This window comes from Agelaius phoeniceus, chromosome 2, assembly GCF_051311805.1.
Source record: "Agelaius phoeniceus isolate bAgePho1 chromosome 2, bAgePho1.hap1, whole genome shotgun sequence".
Classification (NCBI taxonomy): domain Eukaryota; kingdom Metazoa; phylum Chordata; class Aves; order Passeriformes; family Icteridae; genus Agelaius; species Agelaius phoeniceus.
In genome coordinates, this window is record NC_135266.1 from 25,301,086 (window position 1) to 25,313,505 (window position 12,420).

At 40.9% G+C, this 12,420-nt stretch overlaps 1 protein-coding gene across 4 annotated transcripts in view; it reads right to left on the reverse strand.

Moving 5' to 3' along the window:
• CARS2 (cysteinyl-tRNA synthetase 2, mitochondrial) overlaps positions 1–12,420 on the reverse strand; it is a 35,161-nt gene that overhangs the window by 21,476 nt on the left and 1,265 nt on the right. For 3 of the 4 annotated variants that reach the window (XM_054653887.2, XM_054653879.2, XM_054653894.2), the window contains exons 3-7: positions 8,495–8,612; positions 5,842–5,913; positions 5,170–5,275; positions 4,369–4,452; positions 1,810–1,939 (exon numbers count right to left, since the gene is read on the reverse strand). In XM_054653887.2, the coding sequence (XP_054509862.1) occupies positions 1,810–1,939; positions 4,369–4,452; positions 5,170–5,275; positions 5,842–5,913; positions 8,495–8,612 (510 nt within the window). Of the gene's footprint in view, positions 1–1,809; positions 1,940–4,368; positions 4,453–5,169; positions 5,276–5,841; positions 5,914–7,926; positions 8,073–8,494; positions 8,613–12,420 lie in introns of those variants that run through there. The other variant, XM_077173319.1, reaches the window with a different exon arrangement.

Consider the following 12,420-nt stretch of genomic DNA (forward strand, 5'->3'; position numbering starts at 1 on the left):
CACTTACAGCCTCACAGGGATGTGAGTCAACCTTAACTGCTCAGAAACCAGGAGTGCTCAAGCAGGAAAGATGCAAGGCCCACAGACAAACACACAGGCCTCCCATATGTCACCTTAACAAGGTGATCCTGGTAGCTGACTAAACATTAATACTTTGGTCCTTTTTTGAGACAAAACACGCTGCTAACACTGTGCCATATGATGGCTTTGCAGAAGCTGTTGGGGCACAGGAGGAAAAGACAAGGAGGAGAAGAGAGAAGGAAGAAAGAGCAGCTGTCACCATTTCCCAAGTTCATCCTTCTCTGCTCCTGCCTGCTTCAAAACCAGCTAAAGCACAAATCTTCCCAGGACTGACCCTCACCTCCCCTTGTGCCACCTTGTACAGAGAAGCAATTCCTGTTTCCTCCAGCAAAACCATTAAGAGCTGGAGAGAGGTGACAGATGGATCTGCCAAATGCACAGGGACAGGAGGAGCCACCCACCTCACCACAAGGGAAAATGAGAAGAGAATGACAGACCTGAGGGGATCAAAGCAGGGGATTCCCTCCTGCAGGGCTGCTCTAGAGACCAGAGACTCCTCATTCACAGACTTATCAAAATTAATTCACCTAACATAGTTAAAGTGCTTTGAGACACTTGGCAAAACAGACAACTAAGTATTACTTAAAAATGGGCCTTCAGCAGCTGACTGGGACAACAAATTGTTTTAGGTCACTTACCAAAGTAAGCTCTCCATTTTTCACAGTCCAAGATTACTACAATCATGCTCTCCGTGGGTCTTTTATTTATATGGCAAGAGCCTCATCCAGCCTCAGTAAAATACATTTTTAGAGAAAGAAATGCAGACTATAAACAGCACTGCATTAGCAGACAAGCCATGTTGTAACTGGCATTTCTTATCTGTGCACTTCTGTCAGAGGTTGTACATCAAACACAGCATGATTTTGTGCACTTTGATTGCTTTAAGAGCTGCCTCACTATGCTGAAACTATTTACAGACAGAAAATCACCCTTATAAACACTTTTCACAAGCAGGTGGAAAAGACTAACAATCCCAGGTGCACCAGAAAAGCATATGAAAGAGAAACCTAAGGCAGCTGGTTCCATCTTCTTTCAGCTTTAGCTGAAAACTTAAGCTGAACAAGGTCAGATCTAAACTATTTCTTATTAGCTTCCAAAAAAAGATCAGAGACTAATGCAAAACTAAGTACACTATCAATCTTCCAGGAGAGAAGACCTTTTTCTCCTGTGGTGAAAATGAAACTTTAAATTAAGAGCAAATTACATCAAACCAAGTGCAAGCAAAACGCTACTCAGCAAGAATGCTGAATAACACTTCGATTACGAGCATGAACATCCACAGCTGCTGTTAAGATAAGGCCAGCAAGATCTCATAGATCAAGCTGTAATCCCACACCCTGTCCTCCTGACACCTACATCCTGAACTAGGACTGATGGAGACTGCTAGAAGTGGAAGGGAAGTGAATGGAAGAGGTACCATAACTTTCACCACACCTTTGGTTACTCAGCTCAAGTCCATAGACTGCTAATGGACTGTGTGATCCCGTGTGCCATATTTTAAGCACCAAGTCTGACTCTAGAGAAGGTGCCAAAACATAGAGACAGCTGTGACAGTAAGGTGAAGCAGAGTTTATCTGGGCCACATGTGACATCCCAAGTTCTATAAAATGGTCACATTAAAACCAGTGCTACCTACTGTCAGAAAACAATTTCAGTATGCTGCTACCATTGTACTGTGATTGAAAATGAAAAATAGCATTAGATTTATCAAAATCCAAGAAATCTGACCTTGATATTGTGGAACATTCGATGTGCCATCCAGGTCGTCCTTTTCCCCAGGGAGAATTCCAAGATAGCTCTTGAGGCTTGGCAGCCTTCCACAGGGCAAAATCTTTACCATGTCGTTTGTCAGAATCAGCTGGCAAGAATAAGTGATTTGTTAATGGGATATGTCTCAAAGAAAAAAAATGACCAATGAAAGCAAGAGGAAATGTGTATTTAGTGAACTACTCTGATTTTAATCCCCTTCAATCAACTTCTTTTCACTACAACTTCCCTCTCTTCCCCCTCACACAGGGGAAAATTGAAATATTGAAATATTGGAATATTGAAATAGATTTTGACAAGCTACAAAGATGGATTCAAGATTCCTTAATATATCCTACCCTATTAGTCCTTTTATCCTTCTCTGGTTGCCTTATTTTTCATTAATTTAGTTACATATCAGCCAGTTTCCCCAGGAAAAATTGACCGCACTATAGCAGAAAAGGTAATAAAACCAAACCAAACCAAACCACACAAACAAACAAACATAAACCCCCACAATTTTTTCTCTGGGACACAATTACTTTGTGTTTTAGATTTTATAAAACAAAGAAGTGCACAGAGGTAAGAATCAAAACTATTCTTGGACAGTAGCAACTTATCACTACTGTTTTCACCAATGGGTTTTCTACAAAGGTTTCCTCACAGCTGTATTTGTTCCTTCCTTCACTACATTGCCAAAGATGCAGTCCTTTTTGCTACAATACTGCAGGACTGTTCCTATCTGCTGACTCCTAACCTCCAGTCAAACACACAGCAACCCCTGTCAGGAGCCACAGAACAGGGCTCTGGACTCTGGACTTTATTTCTGACAAATACATGGCTTCACTTTTAGAATCATACAACTCAAAATTCCTAAGAACTAAAGATACAGAAATATAACCCTAGTTTTGTCCACTGAATCTTCACCTGGGCTCTTTCACTAGATCCCCAAGTTCTGAGTGACCAGGATCTGCTGACTCCAACCCTCTTCAGCCCTTTTTTAAGTATACTGCTATAAAAGAGCACACTTCAACATCTCAGTTTTAAGCAAAACAAGTGTCAAAATCTTTAGAAATAAGAATGCACTCAGCTGTGACTAGAGGGGAAGCAGGGTAAAACACACAATCAGTCACAGCTGAGGCTGGAAGGCACATGTGGGGACAGCCTAATCCAACCCCCTGCTCAGAGCAGGAGCAGCTGCAGCAGGCTGCCCAGGATGGTGTCCAGTTAGGCTCTGAGGATGGAGACTCCACAGCCTCTCTGAGCAACATGGTCTGTGTTAACCATCCTCAGGGTAAAAGGGATTTTTCTTGGCTTTAAATAAAGTTTCCCATGTTTCAAGTTGTGATCAGTGCCTCTTGTCCCATCACCAAGCACCACAGAGAAAAGCCTGGCTCCATCTGCTCTACTCCATCGGTATGAGTACACATGGGTAGGATTCCCCTGAGCCTTCTCTTCTCCAGGCTCAGTGGTCCAGCTCTGTCTGCTTTTCCTCACATGAAAGATGCTCCAGTATTTGGAGATGAAAGATGCTCCTCCATCATTATTGTGACCCTTTGCTGGCTTTCTCCACTGCTGTTCTGGGGAGCCCAGCACCAGCCCTGCACTCCAGGCAGTCTCACCAGTGCTGAGCAGAGAAGGACCACCTCCACTGAGCTGCTGGCAATGCTCCTCCTCCCTGTGCAGCCCAGGAGGAGCTGGCTCTCTGCACTCAGTAATTACCTCTAAATAACTGTTGACAAGATGCATTCCCTCTGTGCACTGAAACAACTCCAGAGCAGAGCTGTGAGAAGTTCTGGCTGCACCTGAGCATCAGCCCCCAAGGCATTTTCAGTAATTACAAACAGATTTTTTTTTTAATGATGAAATACTGAACTTTAGTTTGCAAAAGGATGTAGAAGACCTGAATCAAATTCTCTGATGCAGAAACCTGATCAGACCCTTACTACCCTGCTAAACAGAGGTTCAGCAATCCTGCAAAGCAGGAACTGGAGCAAAATCTCCACAGCCCAGGGTACAGGCCTGCTCTAGCACAGCCTATGAAGAGATTGCTCGCCCTCACACAGAGGATGCTTAGCCCAGTGACAAGTAATGAAGGAAGCAATTAATCTAGTTAACTTCAGAGTAGTGCAACTGCCCCAACAAGAACATGGTAGGTGAGGTTTCCCAGTGTTTTCCCTTGAGTACCTCACTGCTGGTTACTGCAACAGCAAGAGCACCACCTCAGTGTGAAGTTTCTACGTACCACTGCCAAGTATTTAATTAAAATTGCTTAAGAATCCTAATTGTTCTAAGGTACCAGAACAAAGGTATAGAGGGAAGGACAAAAGGAAGAAGAAAACCCAACTTTCCTCCTGCACTGGCAACAGTGAGTGCCTCAAAAAATAACTGTGAAAGCACTGTAATCCTAATTAACCAGAAACTTAGCTATACACAATGGGTTAGAAAACTGTTTCAGACTGTTGAATGAAAGTTTGCACATAGATGCAAAATGCATTCAAACTATGCATTAACACAAACAAGCTCATGCCACGAACTTACCTGCTTCATCTTGGGTATCAGGGTTAATAGCAGTTAACACTCCGTATCTTTTTCCCCAGGAATTAACATCAAAATAAACATTGCCTAATACAAAAGAAATGTTTAGTTGAATAGCAAAGATGGAGCACATTGATGAGAACTTGATAACATTTCACTGAAAGCAAAACAAAGCGCTCTTCCACTCCCATTTGAAATTCTGATTTAGAAATTTAGAAATATGGCAAAAGTAGTAGCAGATGTTCCCATGTTATCCAGTTTTTCAGTAGCTTCTGTGCACATACTCATTCTGCCCAAAGCATAATTTTGAATTCTGGGGATCTCCCAGGCTCTTCCTTGCCCATGCACAACCAGCAATCCCCTCCCCTACTGCAGCTCAAGCTACACCTAGTCCAGTTACAATGCACTTGAATTCTTCTACAACCACCACCTCTGCTAAAAAAAGAAACCCACACATTTTGCTTTGCAGACACATCTTTTACAGCACATAGGAGATACACAGCTCCTCTTCAGAGGTTCCCCCAGCTTTCTTATAGAAACCAGGCCAGGCCTTCCCCAAGGAGTTTAGACAGCAGTTTATTACAGTAAACAATTATAATAAATAATGAGCTACATTTAGCTTAGAAATTGAGTAATAGTTGTTCTGCCCACTCATGTCATCACAAACAATTCACTCACACCCTGTTAAGCAACAGAAGGAAAGCCTGGAACAAGGTATCTCACCTGATTCCAAAACAGGATTACTAAGAGCAGTGACTTCCTATACATGTGCTGAACAAGGAGTTACCTTGCTCAAAGTCTTACCTTGCGAGGTTGCATAAGCTTGTCCACTGGAAATTATTGTTTTTATAAAGGAAATTATTTGAGGAATATTGTCAGTCACCCTCATATATACTGTAGGAGGAAGGACCTTAAAGAAAGAGTAACATTGCATTAACACACTGCCAATGAGTTCCTTCATTCTAGGAAACAAAATAAAAGAACATTCTTCTCAATTGTATCTTTAAAAAAAGTTGCAAGTATCATAAAAAATTCATAAGTAGTATTTAAGATAATACACACAGAGGGGTGGCAAAGATAAACCCTGATTTTCCCAGTGGCTCATTCTCTGCCTCTGACAGGGAGACAAGAAGCAAAGTCACTTGAAATCAATGAAAGAAGATTTCGTGTTTCCTGTGCTTTCAATCAGGCTGTTTCTGCATTATAGTAGTATCTGTGAATCAAGGATCTACTGAATATGGAAAAAAACTGTTACAAAGTTTCATTTGTTCATTCCAAAGCTCAGGATTGCTTCTCCCCACATCTCCTTACTCAAAAGGTGTGCAAAATCATTCCAGAAGAATGAAAAGTAAATCAGCACTCAGTTTCCAAGCAACAAATTTATTTTTTCAGATCAAACTCTCACAACCAGATTCTTCTTTACCAAAATAATTTCTTAGAAAATACTCTTAAATTTAGAATCTTGAGTGTTTGTACCTTTAAGGCAGCCATATCTTGTTTAAAGTCTTCTTCATAAATACGAGCAAGAGCTACTGGTGATATATTCATCTGAAAAAAAGAGAAGCAGATTGGCAAATCATAAGTCAGAGTAATGATATAAAATATGGCAATCTTTTCTCAGACAGCTAATAGCTAATTGGAAGACTTAGAGAGCCCCCAAGGTAGAGTCAGAAAGGCTTATTAATCTAACATTGACAGAGAGGAGATATAAATTATAAATAACTTAGAAGTAGTATTTCATTTATGCTTCTTAATTTGCAAAATATTAATATATCTCTTTTAAGAGAAAGCAACCAAAGACTAAAATAATAAACTCCTTCCCTCTCTTATTATTTTTCTCTTGAGAGGGTCTTTCATTTCCAGTGACAAAATATACTACCATACACAGGACATAAAAACCATTCAACTTACTGACAGGAAACACCAATACCACCTATGTGTCAGAAAGACAGATCAGAGACTTGCAGGATGAGACAAGATATTCATTTTCAGTGATTAAGAAAAATAAGCTATTTCAGCAGATCATGGGTACTCATAGATCTCAATACTGAAAGCCAGTTCCACGCTTCGCCAAGTCCAGCATTTCTCAAGCACCTTCTCTACATTTCTCATTCATGGGACATGAACAGGTTCCTCTTGCAGAGGGGATGAGAAAACGCAACCCAAAAGGAAAGGAACTTGCACCTGGTAAGGTACTTGTTCTCAAACACTCAGAAGAGACCAGGGATTGAAAGATGCAGGACAGCAAAACCTGCCCTAGCAAGCCAAAGCATGGTATCAAAGTGTTTCAAATGCATGCTTTTACATCTTCTCTGAGAACAAACTACTGGGGAGAAGACAACATACTGTCAGTCTCCATCTTGCAGGTAACTGAATCATTAACAGTATCAATCTCATTTCATCACTTCCAATTCACTACTAGAGCATCTCTATGGGTTCTGATTTTGAGCGAGCAGGTGGGTACCACTGTTTGTACAAACTCCTGGACAAAGCAGGGTTCTGGTGAAGACAATGTTCATGCAGCAATGAAATGAGGACAATGCTCAGCACCAAAATACAAAGACAAGCTTCTGCCTACAGACCAGTGCCTGGATTCACCTCTCTAGACAGCTTAGCTCCTGCTTTGATCAAGAAAGAAACAAAGGTGCCTCCAGAAAGGAGATGGTGAATTTCCTCCCATGTTCAACACACAAAGAGATTCATCTCTCTCTCAAAGGGCCACTGATGGCATACAGCACGTTCATCATGAACTAGTACCCAACTCTGAGGTTTCCCCAAGATGAACCCCACCAGGGGATGATGAACAAGCTCAGACATGTTGATTTACCACTGTAATGCTTCAGGTTCCAACAACAAAAGCAGGCTACTGAGGTAGAGACCCTGGCCATCCAAAAAAAATGGTTGAGCAAACACTTCAAAAGGTCATAAAAAAAAAAAAAGCCAAGAAAAGATGACTTCATAGAACCAAAGAATGTAGTAAAGCAACACATCTTTCAAGAACATGTTATTTCCCCCTCCTCAAACACAAAATCTCTAAGATGTTCTGACAATAAGGAAAAAATTTAAAATGCAAACATGGATTTAATACGCCTGAATTTTGAAGGGGGGTTCTTTGTTTAGAATTGTTTACTGCCTTAGAAAACTGCAAGTAAATGGACTAAGGGAACAGACATATTTCTGCTAGTATTCATTTGAATGCAGGGGCCTATATTTAACTGAGAAAGTAACTGTTTACTTAAAGATAAGTAAAAGGAACAGCTGTCAAATTCTCTGGCTCCAAGAAACTATCTTAAAGCTTGCAACTGCAATTCAATCCCACACATTCACTTATGATCCCAAAGACATGAGTTACAGATTCTAAAATCAAATTAAACAAAAGGACTCAAAATGCAGAATAAAAACACAGAATACACTCAGTGCTTCAGGATTCAAAAAGTGTTTTTAAAACCATTAAAAAATAAAGTTATTTAAATAATCACTGACCAAGCTAATCTGGTAAAAAAGGTCATATTAAAAATTCTGCCAAGAACCCCTTAGAGCCCCAGTCTTATCAAGACTTACCTGTACACACAATGTTAACTTTCCTGTGGGTGACAAATTCAGCCAGGCCTGGTGAAGCTTTCCAAGGTGCTGACATTGCAGCTAGATGGTGCTCGGCACCTTCCAGGAGCTGCCCTCTGCCCCACGTGGCAGGGCTGTACGTACAGTGCTGCCTTGCATGATCACAGCACACAACACTTCTCCAGAACTGACCTAGAGCCCTCCTGGCTGCTAAGCTGTGGGATAATTTCACTGTGCTGAGGATTCACACAGGGCTTTTGTTCCCTTCCAGCCTCTCAGGCAGGGGGAGAGGGCAGGAAAATCCCAGCTGTGGGTGCTGTAAGGCAGCTTCCTCTCTGCCTCTCCCCATCACACAGCTCTGTATCAATTTACCCCCACAGCTCTCGACACTCAGCCCTCCTCACTCCCAGACCCATCACAGCCACACTAGGGGACCAGAAATATCAACATGAATTACCTACTAATTAAAACAAACATAACTAAAGAACCCCAAACCCAGGTTAATTTTCCTATATAAGCAGCTTAGAAAATACCAAAAGGTTACTCAAAGACTGCAGCACACACCTACCTCATTGGCTCTTTTTATTATCTTGTCATCTATGTCTGTGATCCCCATCACCATGATAACTTCAATTCCAAAAAACCTTGTCATTATCCTTCGAATTATATCAAACCTAACATAGGAGCTGGAAGAGAAAGAAACACGAGCTTTTGAACATGCAGTAGTAAGAATAAACTAAAACAAAAATAACCAACAGCCACAGGGACAATCTAATTAATCCCAACACTTGCAATGAAAAGATCTTCAGTACATAAGGTGTTTTTCCAAAACCAGTTGCTACCTGCACAAAAGTCAAGCAAATTTCTCTTGAACTGGCCTACCCTCTTCTGGCATTAGCGACACATTACATCAGATTTTCTGAGTGTTTTCTTTTGTTGCATCTCTTTATTCAAAGGGTATCACAAGCTACAGGAGCTGGGAGACTCTTTCAAAGCCAACAGGACAAAATGAGACACAGAGATCAGATGTTCTTGAAATACATCCCTTAGGCTTAGTATATCCTAACAGGTTTTCAAAAGTCATGCAGCAAAAGAACAGGGAGAAATAAAGCAGGATTCAAATTAACTTTTCTTAGGGTTGAGTAACAACAGTTACCATCCACCAATAAAGTATTTCATTCATACACCACCACAGATCTTTTGTGATAGCAAAGAGTAGATGCTCTATAGCTTATTCTGTTTTATTTACACTTGAGAATAAAAGTTATTCTGAAAATTATTCAGGGCTTTTACCACAAAGCAGAGTATTTAATGCTGATAGATTGATGGATATACAAGCTGTAGAGGGTTGCTGCAGCTCCTTCTGCTCACAGACTCTCCATTTGTAATTCTCAAAACACACTTTGACTGATTTAAACTAAATTACTAGGTGAGATAGTAGAAGGTGACTAAAATCTCTGTGTCTGCCCTGCAAGATGATGAGAATCCTCAGTCTTTCTGGGCTGTTTTCTCCAAAGCCAGCAAGGAGGTTCACAGACCTACAGATTCCCATTTCATTCACAGCATCACACAAACTGCAACTCCCATGGCTGTCAGAACAAAGAAGTGTAAGCAACTCCAGAAATGGATTTGCACCCTTCCCTGCAGGTGCCAGGTAGCACTAAGGTACTGATTTATGGATGCAGAATATCTCAATGAAGAAAAATACTTTTAGTTGTTGTTTGTGCCGTGCCCATGCTGAAAAAAAGACTTTTTGAAAGCCTTGCTGCCAGGGAGATAGTTTTTAATGAATAGCAGCTCACTGGGAGTAAGGCTGATCTAATGTGGTGACACGATTCCATAAGAATATTAAATTGGCCTTTGGATCCTGTTCAGAGGAACAACGCCAGCATCAAAAGCTTGATATTAGATTTAACAGCCCTGCAGTCACTGTTCCCAGAGCAGGCACAAATTTCACACTGTTCCCTGTCCTCTCATCTTCCAACTGAATTAATGGAAGAAACTCTGCAAGAACAAGAGCAGAATTCCTGATACCACAGGGTCTTTACCACTTCAGCACTGATAAAAAAACCCAGCCAAAACAGACAGTCAAGATCAGGGGGTGGTAGAGCACGTGCAAGAGAAATCTCTCATGGCTGGTTTTACTCTTACTTCAAAGCATTCAGCCAGGAACCTGGATGCCAACCAGGCTGCAGGTCAAACCAGTACAATCAAGGTCAGACCCAGAACTGGGGGGAAAAAAATATTATTATTTGCCTGTCTTACTTTTTTCTCTATATAGAATGGGTGTTGGATGTCATATGGAGGCAGAGCATCTGTTTTTAGGACTGGATACACAACATACTAGAGAATGTTAAATTATTTAGAGAAAAAGAACTCCTTGTGGAATGGAAACAGGACAGAAGAAAAATAATGCCATTATTTCCAAATTCTCTTCAAGGATCTCAAACTCATTTCCATGATCCGTTTCTGCTTTATTACCTGCTCCATTTGTTGTGTTTGACACATGTAAGACAGAGGGGAAAAAAGGGAATTCTAGTAAGAAAAGAACATGTGGCAGGAGTACATCAAAATGAGGGTATTTAACAAGAGCAGCAGAGCAGCAACAGCCACCACTCCATCTGACTTTTTGCTATTGCCCAGGGCCTCTCCTGGCCCCCAACAGCAGGACACATTTCAGCTGTTCTCTGGTTGGACCTGGCTACTGGGGAAAAAAAGATACCATTTTTAAAAATAAATAAACAAATAGAACCAAGAGTGCTCCACCATCCTGAACAAATCAGCTGAGCAACAGAATGTCAACACTGACATGTGTAAGACCAGAGATACTGGAAAGGAACAGCCAAGTCCTCCCACGCTGGAGGGTTTAACTGATGAGAAAAGAGAGCAAAAGGTCTTCAGTGCAGACACCTTGTCAGGCAACAGGAACAACAAGTGAAGGTGGTTAAAGAGGTGCTAAAACAGAGAATTATACCTGGTGTATCTGCATGATACACCAAAGGCAATATTCAGCACTAACCATCCTTTCTTAAATTAGCACGTGAAGAGGTCAGACCCGGGTGAGGAAGATGTATGGCAAACCTCCACAGTGGGAAAGCCTGAAATTGCTAGTTTAGACATGGGTAAGAAAAGATGGGTAAAAAACCAGCAAGTGTAAGCAAGGCCTTTCTACTCCCTCTTTTAATCAAGGAAGTTGAGGGCAAGAGACCACTGAAAAAACAGACATTTAAAAGCCACAGAGAGCTGCAAGACCAACGGGTTAAATTCTCCACCTCTATAAAACATTGTGGTCTAGATCAACTATACCCCTTAGGACAGAAGCATCTCTGCAATTCCCTTCCCTATTACACCATGTCAGGGAAGACAGGCCCTACCACACTAGAGAACCTCAACTGAGGGATAAAGACAAGAAACTTATAACCATCTTTTTTACACAGTTACTTTCAAGTGATGATTTTAAATTGCTATTATTTCAAGGTAAACTGTAATGTAGCCCATATCACAAAGAGCTGTAGATTTAAATACACCAATTACTATGACTTTCCTGAAAATACTAAATACAAACAACAAGTCCAAGATATTGTGTTCTTGATTTTTAGGTCACAAGTAAAAAGCTAGGTCAGTTTTCTGCTGAGACTTGACAAAAGCAAGGAGGAAAAAGACACCACAACATAGACACAACAGTACAGCAGCATTAACATTAGCACTGACAACAGTACTTTCATATAACTGGTATTTTAAGTCTTCCTTTTTACAGAACAAAGCAGCAGTTGTGCAGTTACTGCGATGGCTCAGTTCAACATGAGCAAGATTCAACACAAGTTTCTGAATGAAGTTGAGACAGGATGAGAAGCTGTGAAATCCCTTACATTGATTGGGAATTATTCAGTTACTGAAATGCATAATATCTGATCTTCATACATACGGCAATTATCTGATAAACCCCTGCTCTTCCAAAGAGCACAACACAACCTGCTCTTTAAGAACCTTAAGAGCAGCTTGACCTACTGCTGCAACTCTCCTCAGTTTCACAGGAACAGCAGACACCCTGCATATCTACTCATCAGGCATGTTGTTTTGAAACAAGTACCAGCAACTTCTTCTGGTGTATTTAAAGTACTTTTTCAAAGTTACTTATAATGAAGCTATAGGTTATTGTTTTAACAATCCTAATGAACTACAGAGAAAAATGTGCTGCTCTGGATTGTTTTTTTATTTTTAAACACAGTAAGCCACTACAGTGTTACTCTGCAAAAAGGCCTTTAAGCTACCTGGACTTTCTGAGATTTAAGATGCGATGTGTTCATCTATGAACCTTGAAAGCACTTTTCTATTAGCCAGCCCTGCATGGCTTTTCCTTGGTGCAAACACAATGCCTGACCTAACCTGAGGTGAAACTATCTTTTCACACAGCTGAGAGGCTCCAGGATCACAACTCCTCCACATGAGAGGTTGATACGATTTGTAACAACTCACCCTACCCAAACAAACCGC